This window comes from Trichomonas vaginalis, chromosome IV, assembly GCF_026262505.1.
Source record: "Trichomonas vaginalis G3 chromosome IV, whole genome shotgun sequence".
NCBI classification, from domain to species: domain Eukaryota; phylum Parabasalia; order Trichomonadida; family Trichomonadidae; genus Trichomonas; species Trichomonas vaginalis.
In genome coordinates, this window is record NC_067206.1 from 33,622,414 (window position 1) to 33,637,272 (window position 14,859).

General features: G+C 32.0%; 7 protein-coding genes and 1 pseudogene across 8 annotated transcripts, besides 3 other annotated features; 3 read left to right on the forward strand and 5 right to left on the reverse strand.

Moving 5' to 3' along the window:
- Positions 1-8,299: part of a mobile genetic element that runs on past the window's edge.
- On the reverse strand, positions 2,160-3,075 carry TVAGG3_0215890 (organellar and viral DNA polymerase type B; the record flags this gene model as incomplete). Its single annotated transcript, XM_051226808.1, has 1 exon — positions 2,160-3,075. A coding segment is annotated over one exon (916 nt), but the record flags the coding sequence as incomplete, so codon positions are not given.
- TVAGG3_0215900 (uncharacterized protein) lies at positions 3,093-3,780 on the forward strand (the record flags this gene model as incomplete). Its single annotated transcript, XM_051226809.1, has 1 exon — positions 3,093-3,780. A coding segment is annotated over one exon (688 nt), but the record flags the coding sequence as incomplete, so codon positions are not given.
- Positions 4,736-5,137, forward strand: TVAGG3_0215910 (uncharacterized protein; the record flags this gene model as incomplete). The annotated part of the gene is made up of 1 exon (XM_051226810.1): positions 4,736-5,137. The coding sequence occupies one exon, from the start codon at positions 4,736-4,738 to the stop codon at positions 5,135-5,137; it is 402 nt and encodes a 133-aa protein (XP_051111796.1).
- Positions 7,118-7,645, forward strand: TVAGG3_0215920 (protein of unknown function, DUF4107 family; the record flags this gene model as incomplete). Its single annotated transcript, XM_051226811.1, has 1 exon — positions 7,118-7,645. One exon carries the CDS (start codon positions 7,118-7,120, stop codon positions 7,643-7,645), a length of 528 nt encoding a protein of 175 aa, XP_051111797.1.
- Positions 7,646-8,291: a terminal%2Cinverted (terminal inverted repeat of Maverick-1C transposon ID:TVAGG3_0215750).
- Positions 8,292-14,859: part of a mobile genetic element that runs on past the window's edge.
- On the reverse strand, positions 9,218-9,610 carry TVAGG3_0215940 (phage tail repeat-like family; the record flags this gene model as incomplete). Its single annotated transcript, XM_051226812.1, has 1 exon — positions 9,218-9,610. One exon carries the CDS (start codon positions 9,608-9,610, stop codon positions 9,218-9,220), a length of 393 nt encoding a protein of 130 aa, XP_051111798.1.
- TVAGG3_0215950 lies at positions 9,644-11,032 on the reverse strand (annotated as a pseudogene). The gene has a single exon. A coding segment is annotated over exon 1 (1,389 nt).
- TVAGG3_0215960 (uncharacterized protein) lies at positions 12,264-12,923 on the reverse strand (the record flags this gene model as incomplete). Its single annotated transcript, XM_051226813.1, has 1 exon — positions 12,264-12,923. The coding sequence occupies one exon, from the start codon at positions 12,921-12,923 to the stop codon at positions 12,264-12,266; it is 660 nt and encodes a 219-aa protein (XP_051111799.1).
- On the reverse strand, positions 13,008-13,910 carry TVAGG3_0215970 (uncharacterized protein; the record flags this gene model as incomplete). The annotated part of the gene is made up of 1 exon (XM_051226814.1): positions 13,008-13,910. One exon carries the CDS (start codon positions 13,908-13,910, stop codon positions 13,008-13,010), a length of 903 nt encoding a protein of 300 aa, XP_051111800.1.

Genomic DNA, 14,859 nt, shown 5'->3' on the forward strand with positions numbered 1-14,859 from the left:
TACCATCTACACCAAATAAAGTGTTTGGATTTATTGGATTCATAGACGTATAAACAGCTCCTATAGGATATATTAAATCATATATGCTCATAACTCTATAAACATATTCTAAAGAACTTATGTCATTAAATACCATTTGGAATGTATCTCCCGGATGAAATGTTGCATTTGTTCCACTTTTATGTAATGTTAGTTCAATAGAATTATCCAAGAAAAATTCAAAGTATTGGTTGAAGACCTCTAACAAATTCAAATGGAGTTGCTGGTTCACCATTTATAATTTCTGTTGTAAATGTCATTGTATCTGGTTTCGAAAATTTCTTTGTTAGTTCTGCATCCACATAAGTTTTGTCGGCTTTCCTATCTAACATTGCTGGTAGTTCATATGCTTCAAAGTTTCTGGCATGATCTTCGGTATTCCTGCAACTCTTATCTAAATTGTTAAGAGTATCTTTTACGCTTGTACTTGGATTTTCTAATGGTGCACTTGAACCAAGGTCAAAGTTCAATATTATGTCGTCTGCTCTAACAGTAGTGAAGGATTTATGTGTATGGTTCTTGTCAGCTTTCTTATCATATAAATCTTGAGCAGTGAATTTAATATTATGTTCATCCTTCATGACATAAACATCTTTACATCTAATGTTTCTCATCGTCGTTATGTCGTCATCCGATGTTAAACCTTGTGGAAAGTTAGGAGGTTTACAATATAATGCATCCCCACCAGTTTCTTCAACCGTTCCTTCAATACTTTCTATACCAACAGTTGTGAAGAAATCATGTGTATGGTTCTTATCTGCTTTCTTATCTAACATTGCTGGTAGTTCATGTGCTTCAAAGTTTCTGACATGACCTTCAATGTTCATACATTTACTATTTAAGGAGTTTAGTGTATCTTTTACGCTTGTACTTGGATTTTCTAATGGTGCACTTGAACCAAGGGTATAGTTCAATATTATGTCGTCTGCTCTAACAGTAGTGAAGGATTCGTTTGTATGGTTCTTGTCAGCTTTACTGTCTAATGTAGCTTGAAGTTCATTTATATCGGAGATGTTGTGTTTATGAGATTTCAAAACTTTGTTCATTGCTTCGAGTTCAACTTTGTCAGCTTTACTTTTAATAGCATCTTCAAACGTTATTTTTGCCTTAACTCTCAAAGTAAATCTTGGTTCAACTAATACACCGTTAACAGAGAAAGTAGAGGCATAAATTTCATCGTTATAACTAAATGCTTCTGGTGCTTTACCCGTGTCATACTGTACAGTACAGCTTATGTCATAACCTTTAGCACGAATGTATTTATATCTTCTTTCATTAACATCTTCCGTCTTCACTTCATCACTTCGTGTTAAATATCCATGGTAGTCCGTTATAATCTGTTCGTCTGAAGTTATATAATGAACGTGGTTTTTATCTGCTTTTTCGGCTAATTTCTCATTAACATCATTCACTTCTAATTCAACTCTTCCGCCAGAACTCTTATTATCATTAATCTTTTTCATTAATTCGGTAATTACGTCATAAAGACTATATTCTGTTTTCGGTTTTGTAAATAATGAGTCAAAATTTCTTTTCATCATATACATTGCTGACATTAATGATATCACCAATTCCTTTTTCATTTATTCTCTTCATTAATTCTGCAATAATGACGAATATATAATCTGTTAATTTATTCTCTTCATCGAGGGTTATAGAATGTTTTGAAATTGAATCATTAACTCCTCTAAATAAATCAATAACTTCAGGATACACGTTTTTAATGTCTCGAATAACCCGACCAGTATCCTCGCCACTATGTGGCTCTGAGCCCGTTGGGCTCTGTTGTTCATGTTCTTCGTTCCCGTCGTTACGTGGTTTTATATCTCTAACCATCATCAACGCAGCCATAACCGGAGGGTTTGTTGCTACCTGTTCGAAAATCCGTCCGTTATGTATGGTATATCTAAATAATTTCTTTGTGTTTGTTAAAACATTTGAAACAAGTCTTTTAAAACCATCTACAAAATTTCCTGTTTCACCTAATGTTCTTGCAGCATTTACAAGCTCACCCATTCCCGCTTTTGACCCCAAAAACGTCCATATTGCATTTATTTCACTCTGTATAGTTGTCCATTCAGCGAAACTAACACCCGCATTCGCTAAGTTGAAAATGAAATTCAGTGGATCGAACTTAATTCCACCTTCTTTTTCAATTTCAACGAACTCACTAACATGAGATTTTAAATATTCTTTCGTTAAAATTGTTTTCCCCGATGTTATGTCATTAACGAAACTATCACCGTCAAAAGTTAACGAATTCAATTTCGTCGTTGATGCTTTTATTTCATACACCGCTTTATCGATAGTTTTTGGCTCACCTTCTTTAGAAGCATATGAAACATTAATGAATGAATTATATGTATTCATGAATGAGTTAAAATCAATGATTTTCATTAATGAAGCCTTTAATGATTCATTAACTGTCGAATCCCTTAAAACAATTACTGAACTGTCCTTTATGAAAGGTACACTGCAAACCGTCGAGTTTGGATCAAATGCTGTAGTTGGTGCAGGAATATTAATGATATAAGTCATTAAATCATTAAGTGACGTAAATAATGTTGTTGTTTTTGATTTAATTTCTTTAGCATCTGTTATATATGGTAATTTCATTTCTGTAGTTTCTGAATTAAAGATATTCGCTAAAATGTTTTGTAAACTGTTTTGAACAGCTGTGTAAACCGTTGAATCCGGAACTCTTACGATTTCACCGTCCTTAATAAAGGGCATTGTACATGGCGTAGTGCTTGGGTCAAATATTTCGGGGTTATGATTCAACATATATTCTAATGCTTCATGAACAGACTTATATACTGTTGTGTCGTTCTTCATGACAACTTCTCCATTTACAATGAAAGGCATTGTACATGGAGTTAAAATAGGGTCAAACTTTTCATAGTCCTTCCATGTTATGTATTTCTCAGTATTTCCATCAGAAATAACAATATATTTGTCAGTAAGTGTGAGAGAGTATTGACCAAAATATAAACGTTTAGCTCTGTCAGCTTCATACGCATATGCAGCTATACTCATATTTTAATGAGAATAAAATGTTGTTCTATTTGCAAAGTACAGACCCAAACGAATACGGGACAGTAAAGCTACAAACAAACTTAGGTCTACAGAATGAGCCACTTGCATTCAGAATGGTTGACTTCAATACTATCGCTTCATTCGTTATAACAGATGAAACAGCTTTCATGGAGATTGAAATAGATGGAAAGAAGCATGAAATAAGATTTCACAATAATGTAGAATATAAGATGGAAACATTAGCTGGAGTGTTAAATGCTCTCATAAATACTACAATAAACAAGGATAACGAAGAAAACTTAATGAATGTTAAACTTATTGCAGGAGTTTTGAAGTTCAGTTATGCGAAGGAGTTTAAGATAACACGAATGAGTCATAGAGTTCAATTGCTTCTGGGTGCATACCATATGACATTTCCTTTGAAAAGTATTGACAAAACGATTGAGATGAAATCTGTTCCATACGTATGTTATGGCAATTGTTTATACATTGAGTCTAAAATAGCTAATGTCACAGGCATTTCAGGAGTTAATAGTAAAGGTTCAGTAGAATATAAGTCTTTCTGTTATGCAGTCAATTCAATGTTCATTCCAAACGTTCCTGTCATAGCAACTCATTTAGGTAAATGGGTTCGCATTAGTCCTCATAATTTGAAAGACATGCAATTCAGACTTGTTGACTTTCAAGGCGAGCCTGTAGAACTGAAGGCACCAGTGCGAATGACTGTTGAAGTTGACTTTTTAGAAAATATTAAATGCAACAGCTTACAAGAGAACTCAGAGCTAAAAATATAAAGTATGAATGTTATGTATTAGGTCATGAACTTTGGTTATTGCTGTTTGATGAAACAAATGAGTTAGTTATGTCAGTCAAGAGAACAGAAAAAGGCGTCAAAGGCGCCGAGCGCAAAGCGCTATATTGTGTTAGTGAAAACTGCACCAAGTCAATAAGATTAGGTTTGCATTATGAAGATGAGTTCGATACTGTTGAAGAAGTTTTGGATAGATATTACAAATTGCTTTAATTTACTAAAACATATTTCAAACAAAGTTTATATTCTGTTGAAAGTTTTGTATACTCGTTCGAATATTTATACTTAAACTCAACTCCTGTAGTTCCTGGTATTTCAATGATGCGGATGTTACCTATTTTCATGAATGGTGGCGTTTGACCACAGCATTCGATTTCAGGGTCGAGATAGTCAATGACACATTGTTTCCCTGTTATTCGTGATATAACATTTTCAAGGTCCTCCTTTGTTAGAATTATTTGGTTCTTACTTATAAGATTTGTCAAAAGCTTCTTATCGTCTTTGAGTAAAATTGTTTGGTATAACTGAAGAAGGTAATGGTCTACGTTATCTGAAGGATTTGTTTGAACATTTGTGTAAGGGTTGTCGTTGGCTTCTCTTGAAAGAATTTGGTCCAGTGGTGGATACTCTAACTTAACATCTGATGTAGCGTTAGCGTTTGAAGCTGAGTTTAAATTCACGGATTTCAGTTCTGGTTCTTTTTCTTTCAAACACTCCGAACTATAATTCTTTATGACAATATTGTTTGTCGTTCGTGAGTCAACATTTGATGTTGGTTCAATTGGAACATTAACGGCACCAGCTAAGATGGATTTGCTTCTCATTTCATATAGAATAAAAACCTTTTATATGTATGAAATGAACAATATACTCGACAAGGGTTTGAATGTAAAGCTAACGAATGAAAATATTGTTGAATTCACTGAGACAGGAGCTGTGTATAAAGATGTAGAACTACTGAACAAAAGAGCTAAGGGAAGAAGCAGGAACATGAACAAAGGGTGGAAGCCTATAAAAATTTATGTCAATGATGGCTCAGGAGGTTCAAACATAAAGTATGCAGAAAGTTATAGAGTTTATGCTCTCAAAGGTGAAAAGCCTTCATTTAAGAACAGCTATTCTAACGCATATCCTCAAAAGCTAACGGATGGGGAAGTGGATGATATGAATGACAGCAAAAATATTAACAGAAATGGCGACAGAGATGCATGGAATTTGTTTACCATCAGTCAATTGAAGGTTAAACTTTAAAACAATGTTGGTCGTTCCCATGGAATATTTTTGACTTTAATGGTATTAGTCATGATATGAATCTCAAGGTATGAACGAGGAGAGATGAGAGACTTATATGCTTCCCAAATTTCTTCAAAAGGTAATGTTATACCTGACTGTTTCCAAATGAGTTCAATATCATAACGTGAGAAACCTTGAAAGATAACGAAGTCAGTTATGAGACGTTTTATGTTTAAAGCTAAAAACCTCCATGTTTGCATAAGTATTGCTACAGTTAAGTGGTAATGTCTGACTTTAGTTATGATGTTAGCTAATGGTGAGTCTGGTTTTGACACTAAACCTTTACCAGCGAAGTCGTCACAAACGAGCAGAGTGTTTGAAGGATACTTTTTGAAGGGGTATTTTGAAAGTTTTGATAGAATGTAGTTTGTCAGTCGTTTCATATCGTAAACTCCTGAGTACTGACGTAAGTGGTGTTTGTCAATAATTCTTTCCATCTCTTCTGAAGTCTTTTGCATTCCTGACTGTATGAACTCTACAATAGCATAATATTTCCTCTTACGTCGAATGTAACGTTGAAGAAATTCAATGAGTTCACTGTCTGGAACTTTAACGACAGAGGCTTGAACTTTTGACATAAATGTTTTCGCTGTTGAGTCCATAGAGTCTGAAGTTGCTGATATAATGATTTGGTCATAATATGAGTCGTTTCCTAAACGCTCTGTTATGAGTATATGACGAATGAGGTTAAATGTCTTACCTGAACCCATCTTTCCACAATAGAAATACACACCATTTGAACAGAACTCATAGTCCTTACTGAAAGGAAGAATGAGAGAAGAGTTAAGTTTGTCTGTAGTTTCATTCATGTCTTCATCTACGTCATGTATTAAATGCTTCATTTTATCTCCATTAAAAATGCAAGTCAGAAATATTCAGAACATAGCACCGAGTCTAACTGACAAGAGTATAAAGATATACTATGAACATGTTATGATGAAACCTACCAAAATTCAAGAAAGTCAGTATACTTATGAATATCCAAGACACTGGGTAGAGTATGTAGGAGGTGAGAAAGCTATTGAAATAAGACAGGTTCGAAGTATTCCAGCAGGAAGAACAATATTATTGAAGAACTTTAATGTTTTGAGGTATAATGATGAAACAAAGAAGCAAGATAGTTTTCCTGTTGCTGTGTATGTGAACCTAGACACAGGAGATGACATGAAAGTTTTTAACACAAAGCTTCAAACGGTAGTGAGAGAACAACTGACTGCGGAAGGACACCCATTACCTTCAGAAGTTAGCATAGCATATAATTTTGAAACAAACTCAATAGATTTTAAAGTCATCTCTGCAAAGAAGTCAGGTTTTACATTTAATGAAGCAGATGTATATTCGAATGAAAACTTCAAAGCTATTGCATGGTTAGATAATGACGATTGCTTTAAGAAAATATTTAAATTCAGTGACTCAACGATGTCAATAGATGACCTTCGTGGAATGTTACCATCGACGTTTACAGTTGAAGGTTCAGCAGGATTGCTTACAAGATTGTCAATTGGTGGTATTTGGTCTCGTGAGAACATTGTTATAAAATCCAGTATAAGTGAATTTGCTGAAGAATCTATATTATGTCTTTCAAACTACATGTATTCGCCACCGAAGCATTATAGTATAACAAACTTTGTCAGTAAGTTTAACATAAGACTTGTCGAACCTTCTTCAATGAAAGATGTTGTGCTACCTAAAGATGGAAAGGATGGACTCATTATTGAAATGATTTTAATAGCATATTAAATGAGCTTGTTCTTGAAGGTCATTCATGATGAAATAACTGTTGTAGAAGATGTTAGCAATTGTTCAGACATTTTGAAGCGAATAGATGATATAAGAAAGAAGTTTATGAATGAGAATGTTTATGTTTCATTGACTTTCTCCAGTAACGAGAACTTTTATGAGATAATATTGAAGAGAGATGATTTTAATATGGTGTAAATGGTAGCTTGGGCAGCTTTAGGCGCAATGGGAACAAAAGCATTAGCATTTGGAGCAAAAGCACTTGGAGCTTATGACGCAGTAAATAAAATGAGTGGAGGAAGGGTTTCAAAGACATTAGATGCAAATAAAGGAAAGATTGGAGGCTGGGTTGCAAAGAAGTTAAGATTAAATAAAATAGGACTCATAAATAAAGCATCCAATTTGGTTGCGACTGAGTCAGAAAATGCTTTAGGAAAGGACGATGAGTTTGCAAAACACGCAAAAGACTTTAATGACCAGATGAAAGGTGAAACAATGCATTTAAATAGAGTCGATGGAACTAAAGAAAATGTTTCTTCTCCACCAGTAGTTCTTCCGTATGGTCCCTATGGAATGTATGGAAACCCTTACGAAAGACCATTTGACCCATTGACTGGTGGAAGTAACTGGTATCATTACGGACGAAGAAGAAAGACAGTCAAGTTGGAGACAGACGTGAAGAAAGCAACTAAAAAGAAACCAAGGAAGAGAGTTATAAAGCAATGAATTCAACGGGTGAAAAAAGAGGTGAAAAAAGAGGTGAGATTTCACCACTTCACCAAAAATATATTTTTGTGCTATGTTTTCATACGTGTGAGGGTGGTGATATCATTAATTTTTAAGTTTATTTTTTATTTTATTTTTATATAAATGACAGAACAAAAGCAACTCATTCGAATTCCACAGTATAACAAACATACATTTAAACATTTATTCTTCCTTCCTGAGCATAACATGTTCTTTCAAATACATCCGAGACCAGTTGACTTTTCATTGACTGTGTATAAAGATAGAAATAGTTATATCATTAAACCATACGATGACGAAGGTAAGTTATGTAAATTGTACGTTAAGAAGTTAGAGAAAGTTTATGGCTTCAAGTATGACTACAATAGGGTTAACACTGATGATGAAGATATTGAGGAAAATTTATTAGAACATTAGTGAAGTTGTTAGTGAGAACGATAGTGAGAACGTTTATTTTTTACATTAGTGAGTTCGTTAGTGAAGTGGTTGGCGGCTTTGTAAATATTTAAGGTTAAATTAGTTTTTGCGTTCATGTTGTAAAATTTACGTTAACGGTTTTGTAAAGTGTCAAATTCACAAGTATTGCGTATGGAGGAACGCAGTGCCACAGTACCCAACTTAACCATACTAACTCATCTTTATCCGAAAGTTTTGATAAAATGTCTTTTCTAACTGTTTCTTTAAGTTCATCATTGTATGATTTATTGATATCAACATCTATAATCGTTAAATTTGAAATTTTATTTACTAATAAAGCTGTACCAGTTTTCCTTCCTCTTCCTCCATCATGTTTGAGGTAGTTATGTAAATCAATCTTGTTTTCACCAATTCTTTCGTTGAGGGTTTTAGTTTCTGTCACAACTAATTCCTCAGCTAATGAATCAATAACTTGTTCATCAGAAACGATATAGTTGTTGTTGTTTGTTGCTGTCATTTATATAGGAATAAAAAAATAAAAATAATTTTAAAACTAACTTTATTTTTGGGCTGCATCAAATTTTCGTAAATGTTGTCAAAATGTCATGTTGTCTCATTTTTTCAGAGAAGTTAAATGACCTGGTGACCTGGTGACATGGTGACACCTTCAGTTCTTCAAAAATAATTCATAACTGCCTTCCTCCTGTGATGTTGTCAAAATGTCATGTTGTCTCATTTTTTAAAAGAAGTTAAATGACCTGGTGACACATGGTGACCTGGTGACACCTTCAGTTCTTCAAAAATAATTAATTATTGAATAACCTGTGTTGTTGTCTAAATGTCATGAGTTAAATAACCGAGTGACATGGTGACACCTTCAGTTCTTCAAAAATAAGTCATAACTGCCTTCCTCCTGTGTTGTTGTCAAAATGTCATGTTGTCTCATTTTTTAAAAGAAGTTAAATGACCTGGTGACACATGGTGACCTGATGACACCTTCAGTTCTTCAAAAATAATTAATTATTGAATAACCTGAAAACATTAACATAAACATTAACGTAAACATTTATTTCTGTAGTTCATCCATTACTTCATTACCTAATTAATTACAGACATAAAATATATTTAGTTCATTCATTGAACTCTATACCATGCGTAAACTGTCATGTAAGGTGGCATGTATTCTTTACTTTGTCCCGTTGTTTGTGTATATCCTGAAACGTGATGTGTATGGTTTCCTTCTCCCTGAGTGTCATCCCAGTAACAATTTATAGCAAACTTAACGTCGTCTTTAACATCATATCCTTTACCTTTTGTCATTCCTGACCAATCCCAATATCTATGCTTATGCCAACCTGCTTGAGATGTACTTAAATCTATGTAGTGACTGTGTGCAGGTAAATTTTCACCCGAAATCGTTTTACTTCCCCCTGTTTCCTTTGAAGAGTTTGCACAATACAAAAACCTGTCGACTATTTGTTCCCATGCACCAACACCAAACATTACTTGAGGACCTCTTGCATCCATAGATGTATAAATAGAACCTACTGGGTTCATTAAATCAAACATATGAGATATTATAGGATTGTCTCTTTTGAACTTAAAATATAGTGTAACTATTTCAGGTTTCTTCTGGTTTGTGTCAGAATATTTTTTATAATATAATCTTATGTTTTCAGGGTAGGTAAAATCTTGACTATATAATATTTATTTCTGTCATCTGTATAATAATATACTATTCTCGTTTTTTCTATTGCATTATATATTCTATAATAATCTAAATATAATGTTAACTTTTGTTCATCTACATGTGGTGTTCTGACATCATCTCCATAGTCATAATAATATGGTGCTGGAGCTGGGTCAGGCAATGTCATATCTACCATTTCATAAACTCTTAAATATTTCTTTTGTTCGTCTCCATATAAGTTTAAGTAGCAGTTGTTGTCTAATGGAACTTTAACTTGTGTGTCATCATTCTTTTTATAACTTACATACATTTCATTGTTATTTTTCGGAATGAGTTTCCACCGTATACCATTTTTTAAGGAGTGTACAAACTGCCATCTAAAATATTTATTTTCTTCATTGACAGAAAAGTCGCCAACAATAGTTTCAATATTTTTCGTTGTTCCTATCAAACTTTGGTATATTTCGTTAACATATTCCTTATCTGCTTTCTTCTCTAACTTAGTCTTTAATTCATCATTAACATATTCCTTATCCGCTTTAAGGTCTAAACATCCTGAAACCCATCCTGTATCAGCTTTAGTTTTTAAAATCTTTGATGTCCATTCATGATACCATTCAACACTTTCTTTAATTTCATTATCTTTTTTCGTTAACATATTCCTTATCCGCTTTCTTCTCTAACGCAGCAGCAACACATTCCTTATCCGCTTTAAGGTCTAAACATCCTGAAACCCATCCTGTATCAGCTTTAGTTTTTAAAATCTTCTTTGATGTCCATTCATGATACCATTCAACACTTTCTTTAATTTCATTATCTTTTTCGTTAACATATTCCTTATCCGCTTTCTTCTCTAACGCAGCAGCAACATATTCCTTATCTGCTTTCTCCATTATGTCATTTAGGAAACCTTCTATGAATTCCTCATTTAAATTAAATCTTCCAATCTTCAAAACTTTAGGAAATGCATTTAATGCGTAATATCTTTGTTCTTCTGGTGGAATTGATGTTATATCATCCGTTATTCCTTTAATTTTTGAATTCATAAATAAAATTTCTTTTATATTTGATATCACTGCACCACCCTTGCAAACGAATTCGAAATGGTCATTTTTCAATACTATCTCCAAATCTCCATATTTCAACCTTTGCGTTTGTTCTGCCGTCTTTGAATTATATGCATATATGGCGTATGTAATGGTCTGAGGGACCTGAGTGCTTTGTGCCTTAAGTTGTTGTGGTTGCTGTTGTTTAATCATTTATTATGATTTAAAAATAAATATTTAATCCGTTATCTCATCACCTATTTTTTCTATTTGAAATTGCCATAATATTTCATTCATGAATTCTAAATCACAATCAAATAGGTCAGTTACTCTAAATTTAATATTTGATAAATCTTTTGAATGAAGAATAAATGAATTCCCGGATAATTGAAACGGATATGATAAAGAAAATATGTTTAAGTTGATGGATAAAATGTTTTGTATTGATGGGTAAGAGTTAGGGTCTAATGTTTGATGTGAAAATCTCATTGGGGTATTAACTTTATCACATTTGATTAAAATGAAATTGGAACCAGTGTCAGAATACAAAACATCCCCAACATCTTTTTCAAAATTTAATATCCCCAACAATGAACGAAAATGAGGAGTACAAAATTTAATTTTCAGTGGGAATTTAATAAGGTTATTTATTTCATTCAAGTTCAAAAAGTTTATCAGGTTTTGATTTAAAATTTTCTTCATACCATACGATAAATGATTCATTTAAATAACTTAAAATCATGTTAATATCCCATTTCGCTATCACATTATTTATATACATATCATACGTTTTTTCATGGTCATCTTTAATAAATGATATATAATCTGAAGGGTCTAAAAGAATGGGATTAAATTTACCACTCACAGAAACGAGAGTAACATTATAAATTCCGCTAACTGTTAAATTTAATTCACAGTTATTATTCGAAATAATATTGATAATTGACATTTTTATTACGATTAAAAATATGGTAAAGCGTTATTTTCCAGTGATAAATAAAACTAGGATAAGATTACCTCAAGAATTCATAAATTCAACGAATAAGAAATTCATTCATGTTATAAATTTTAGTGTTTTCAGAAAATATGAGTCAATGTCATATTCATCATCGGGTTATATTTCACTTCATTCAAATTTAGTTCAATCAAACCCATATAATGACCATTTCATAAGATTTTCAGATGGTATTAAAAATGTAATTGATAGATTAAAATATGAACAGATTGACAATATCGAATTTTTGGAATTTTGGTTTAAATATCCTGATGGAAAAAAGATTAAAGTTAAAGATAAAGCTGATACTATAACAAAAACAATTACAATGACCGATCCAGATAGTGGGGAACAAAAAGAAATAAAACAAACGATAGAAACTGGTGAAAGGTCAATTATTATTGATTATGATTCAAAGGATTATTATTCAATAATGTTAATGCTTGAATATTAAATGGCCTTAACAAAGAATTTTTCAAGTGATATTTTATATTCATCAACTATTTTATTATAAATATCATTATATGTTAAATGAAGTTCAGTTGTTGTTCCGTTCTTTGATATCTTAATTGTGCTAATATCCTTTATAGGATTTATTTTTGCAACTGTTCCGCAGCATGAAACCTCATCATCTATGAAAAATTGAATCTTAACGTCTGAATCTTGAACATCACAAAGAATGGCGATAATGTGAATTAATGATTCATAAGGTAAAATAATTAAACCGGATTGGTCAATTAAATTTATTATTGAATCATAATTATTAATTATTATATCACGGTAAATTTTCATTAATTCAGAATTAATGTCTATTTTATATGGGTTATCAAGAGGTGAAGGGTATGTTGGATAAGTGGGAATTTCAACAGGTTCTTTACCGGGTTCAGATAAAATGATTGGGTCTCCATTCTCATGGTTTTCTTCATTCTCTTCATTCTTCGGTAAGTCACGAGTTAATAAATTTGGTTGAGTTGCTGACCTTGTTAATTCAGGACTAACATTAACTTTAACATTTTGAATAATTCGTGATTTATCATCATTTACGTTATAACCAACCGTAATCTCTGCTTTTGCGTTAGTGTTCTTTTGACTTGTGAAACGTCTTCTCATTTATAATTGAATAAAAAAAAGAAAAATATATTTAAAGTTTTATTTAGTTGTTACGGTAATATCCCAAGGTTCATCATTGTTTGCTTATACTTTCTTTGTAACTGCACCAATTATGTTATTGATATTGCTTTGAGTTTCTTCCAGTCTTATTTTATCATTTACAATATCTTTAATCATTTCATTACATGCATTCTTAAAACCATCTGATTTTTCTAATTTACGTTTATCACTTTCTTTAATTAAATCAAAGTTATAACCTTGTTGAGAATAAAGTGGTTTCTTTATCAATTCCTTGAACGCTTCTGAAAGTGAAGATGAAGAAATTCTTGCCACTTGAATTGGTTTAAATTCTGCTTTCATTGCTTCTTTCTGTTCATTGAACACTGGATCGAATAAAGCAACTTTAAAGAATTTCTTAGCTGAAATTTCAGGTCTAATATTTGCATATTGACCATCAAACTGATTAACATATCGTGGTAATCCATCCGGTCCCTCTTCAACAGCATTTAATTCTTCATTGAAATAAGAATATGGATTATAACGGTATGAATTAATTGGACCATTTTCACCTTCTCCAATGTATTGTTTAACAGCTTTTCCATTTTCATCAAATTGCATAGGATAACATTCATTATATGCTTTACGTTTAGGATAATCAGATACAGTTAATTTATACCCATTTATGACTTTAATATTACCTTGACCATCAGTAACGAAAACTTCATTTATACCATCAGGCTTTCCATTTGGACCCGTAATGTCTGCTTCATGTGCTTCCCAATTTGGTCCATGACGTTTGGCATATGCTTGAGCTTCTGGTAATGTTAAAACGTTTCTCATTTGTTTAACATCTTTTTGAAGACCAGCAACAATATGAACTAATTCTTTCATTCCATCTGGAACTTTCATAGTTCTATTATAATATGCACCCTTTCTGTTTGTCCCTTGTTTTAATGGAACCTGTAGAAGATTTGCTATTTCTGTCATGTTTAATTATAAATAAAAAATAAAAATTAATTATAAAAAGTTAATCAAATTTAACACTTCCTTTATTTAAATCAACTATTATTTTTCCATGTTCACCTAATTGCTGATATTGTGTGTAAAGTTCATTAATGCTCATTGGTAAATTCACTTGATAAAGCATAACGTTCAACTGTTGACGACTAAACCCACTGAAAATGAAAAGTGTTGATAGATTTGATTTAATGTTTGTGCTTAATGCTTTGAAGTATTGAACAGCCATGAAGAATGAACACTGAATGTGTCGACATTGAGTTAATAATTGATTAAAATATGATTTCTCATTTGTTATTAGTTTTGATTTCACTGCATCATCTAGAAAAATGAGTGAATGCAAAAATTCTCTATCAAAATTTGAAATAGAAAGTGTTTCAAATAATTCATCCCGTTGTTTATCAATAATTTTATCCTCTAATCCTTGCTTCTTGATTGTATTATATAATTCTTTATACATTAAAAAGTTTTTTAAATAATCTTCTGCTTCTTCTTGTGATAAATAAATAATTGGAATTTTGATTAAATGCTTTAAAGATTCAAATGTATCATCTGAAGGTGAACCTGAACGGTTGATATAAATTAACACATGTGAATGAGGGGAAGTGTTAGCAATAATGATAATTTGTTTTAATATCGTTAATGTTTTACCTTTATTTTGTTTACCAATTGCTGCAGTGATTGAATTTAAGTAACATTCAGAATATGGAATTTTCATTAATTTTTCCTTAGATAGAGCATTTCTATTATCACTCAATGCTTCATTAATCATATCATCTATGTAGGTATTATATACTCCTGCTAATTCTTCAGAATTTAAATCCATTTAATCAAAAATAAATTTATAATTTTAAACATTTCTATTCATCAATATTTCATCATATGAACTTCTATACTGTGGTGGTGTACCTGTTGGATG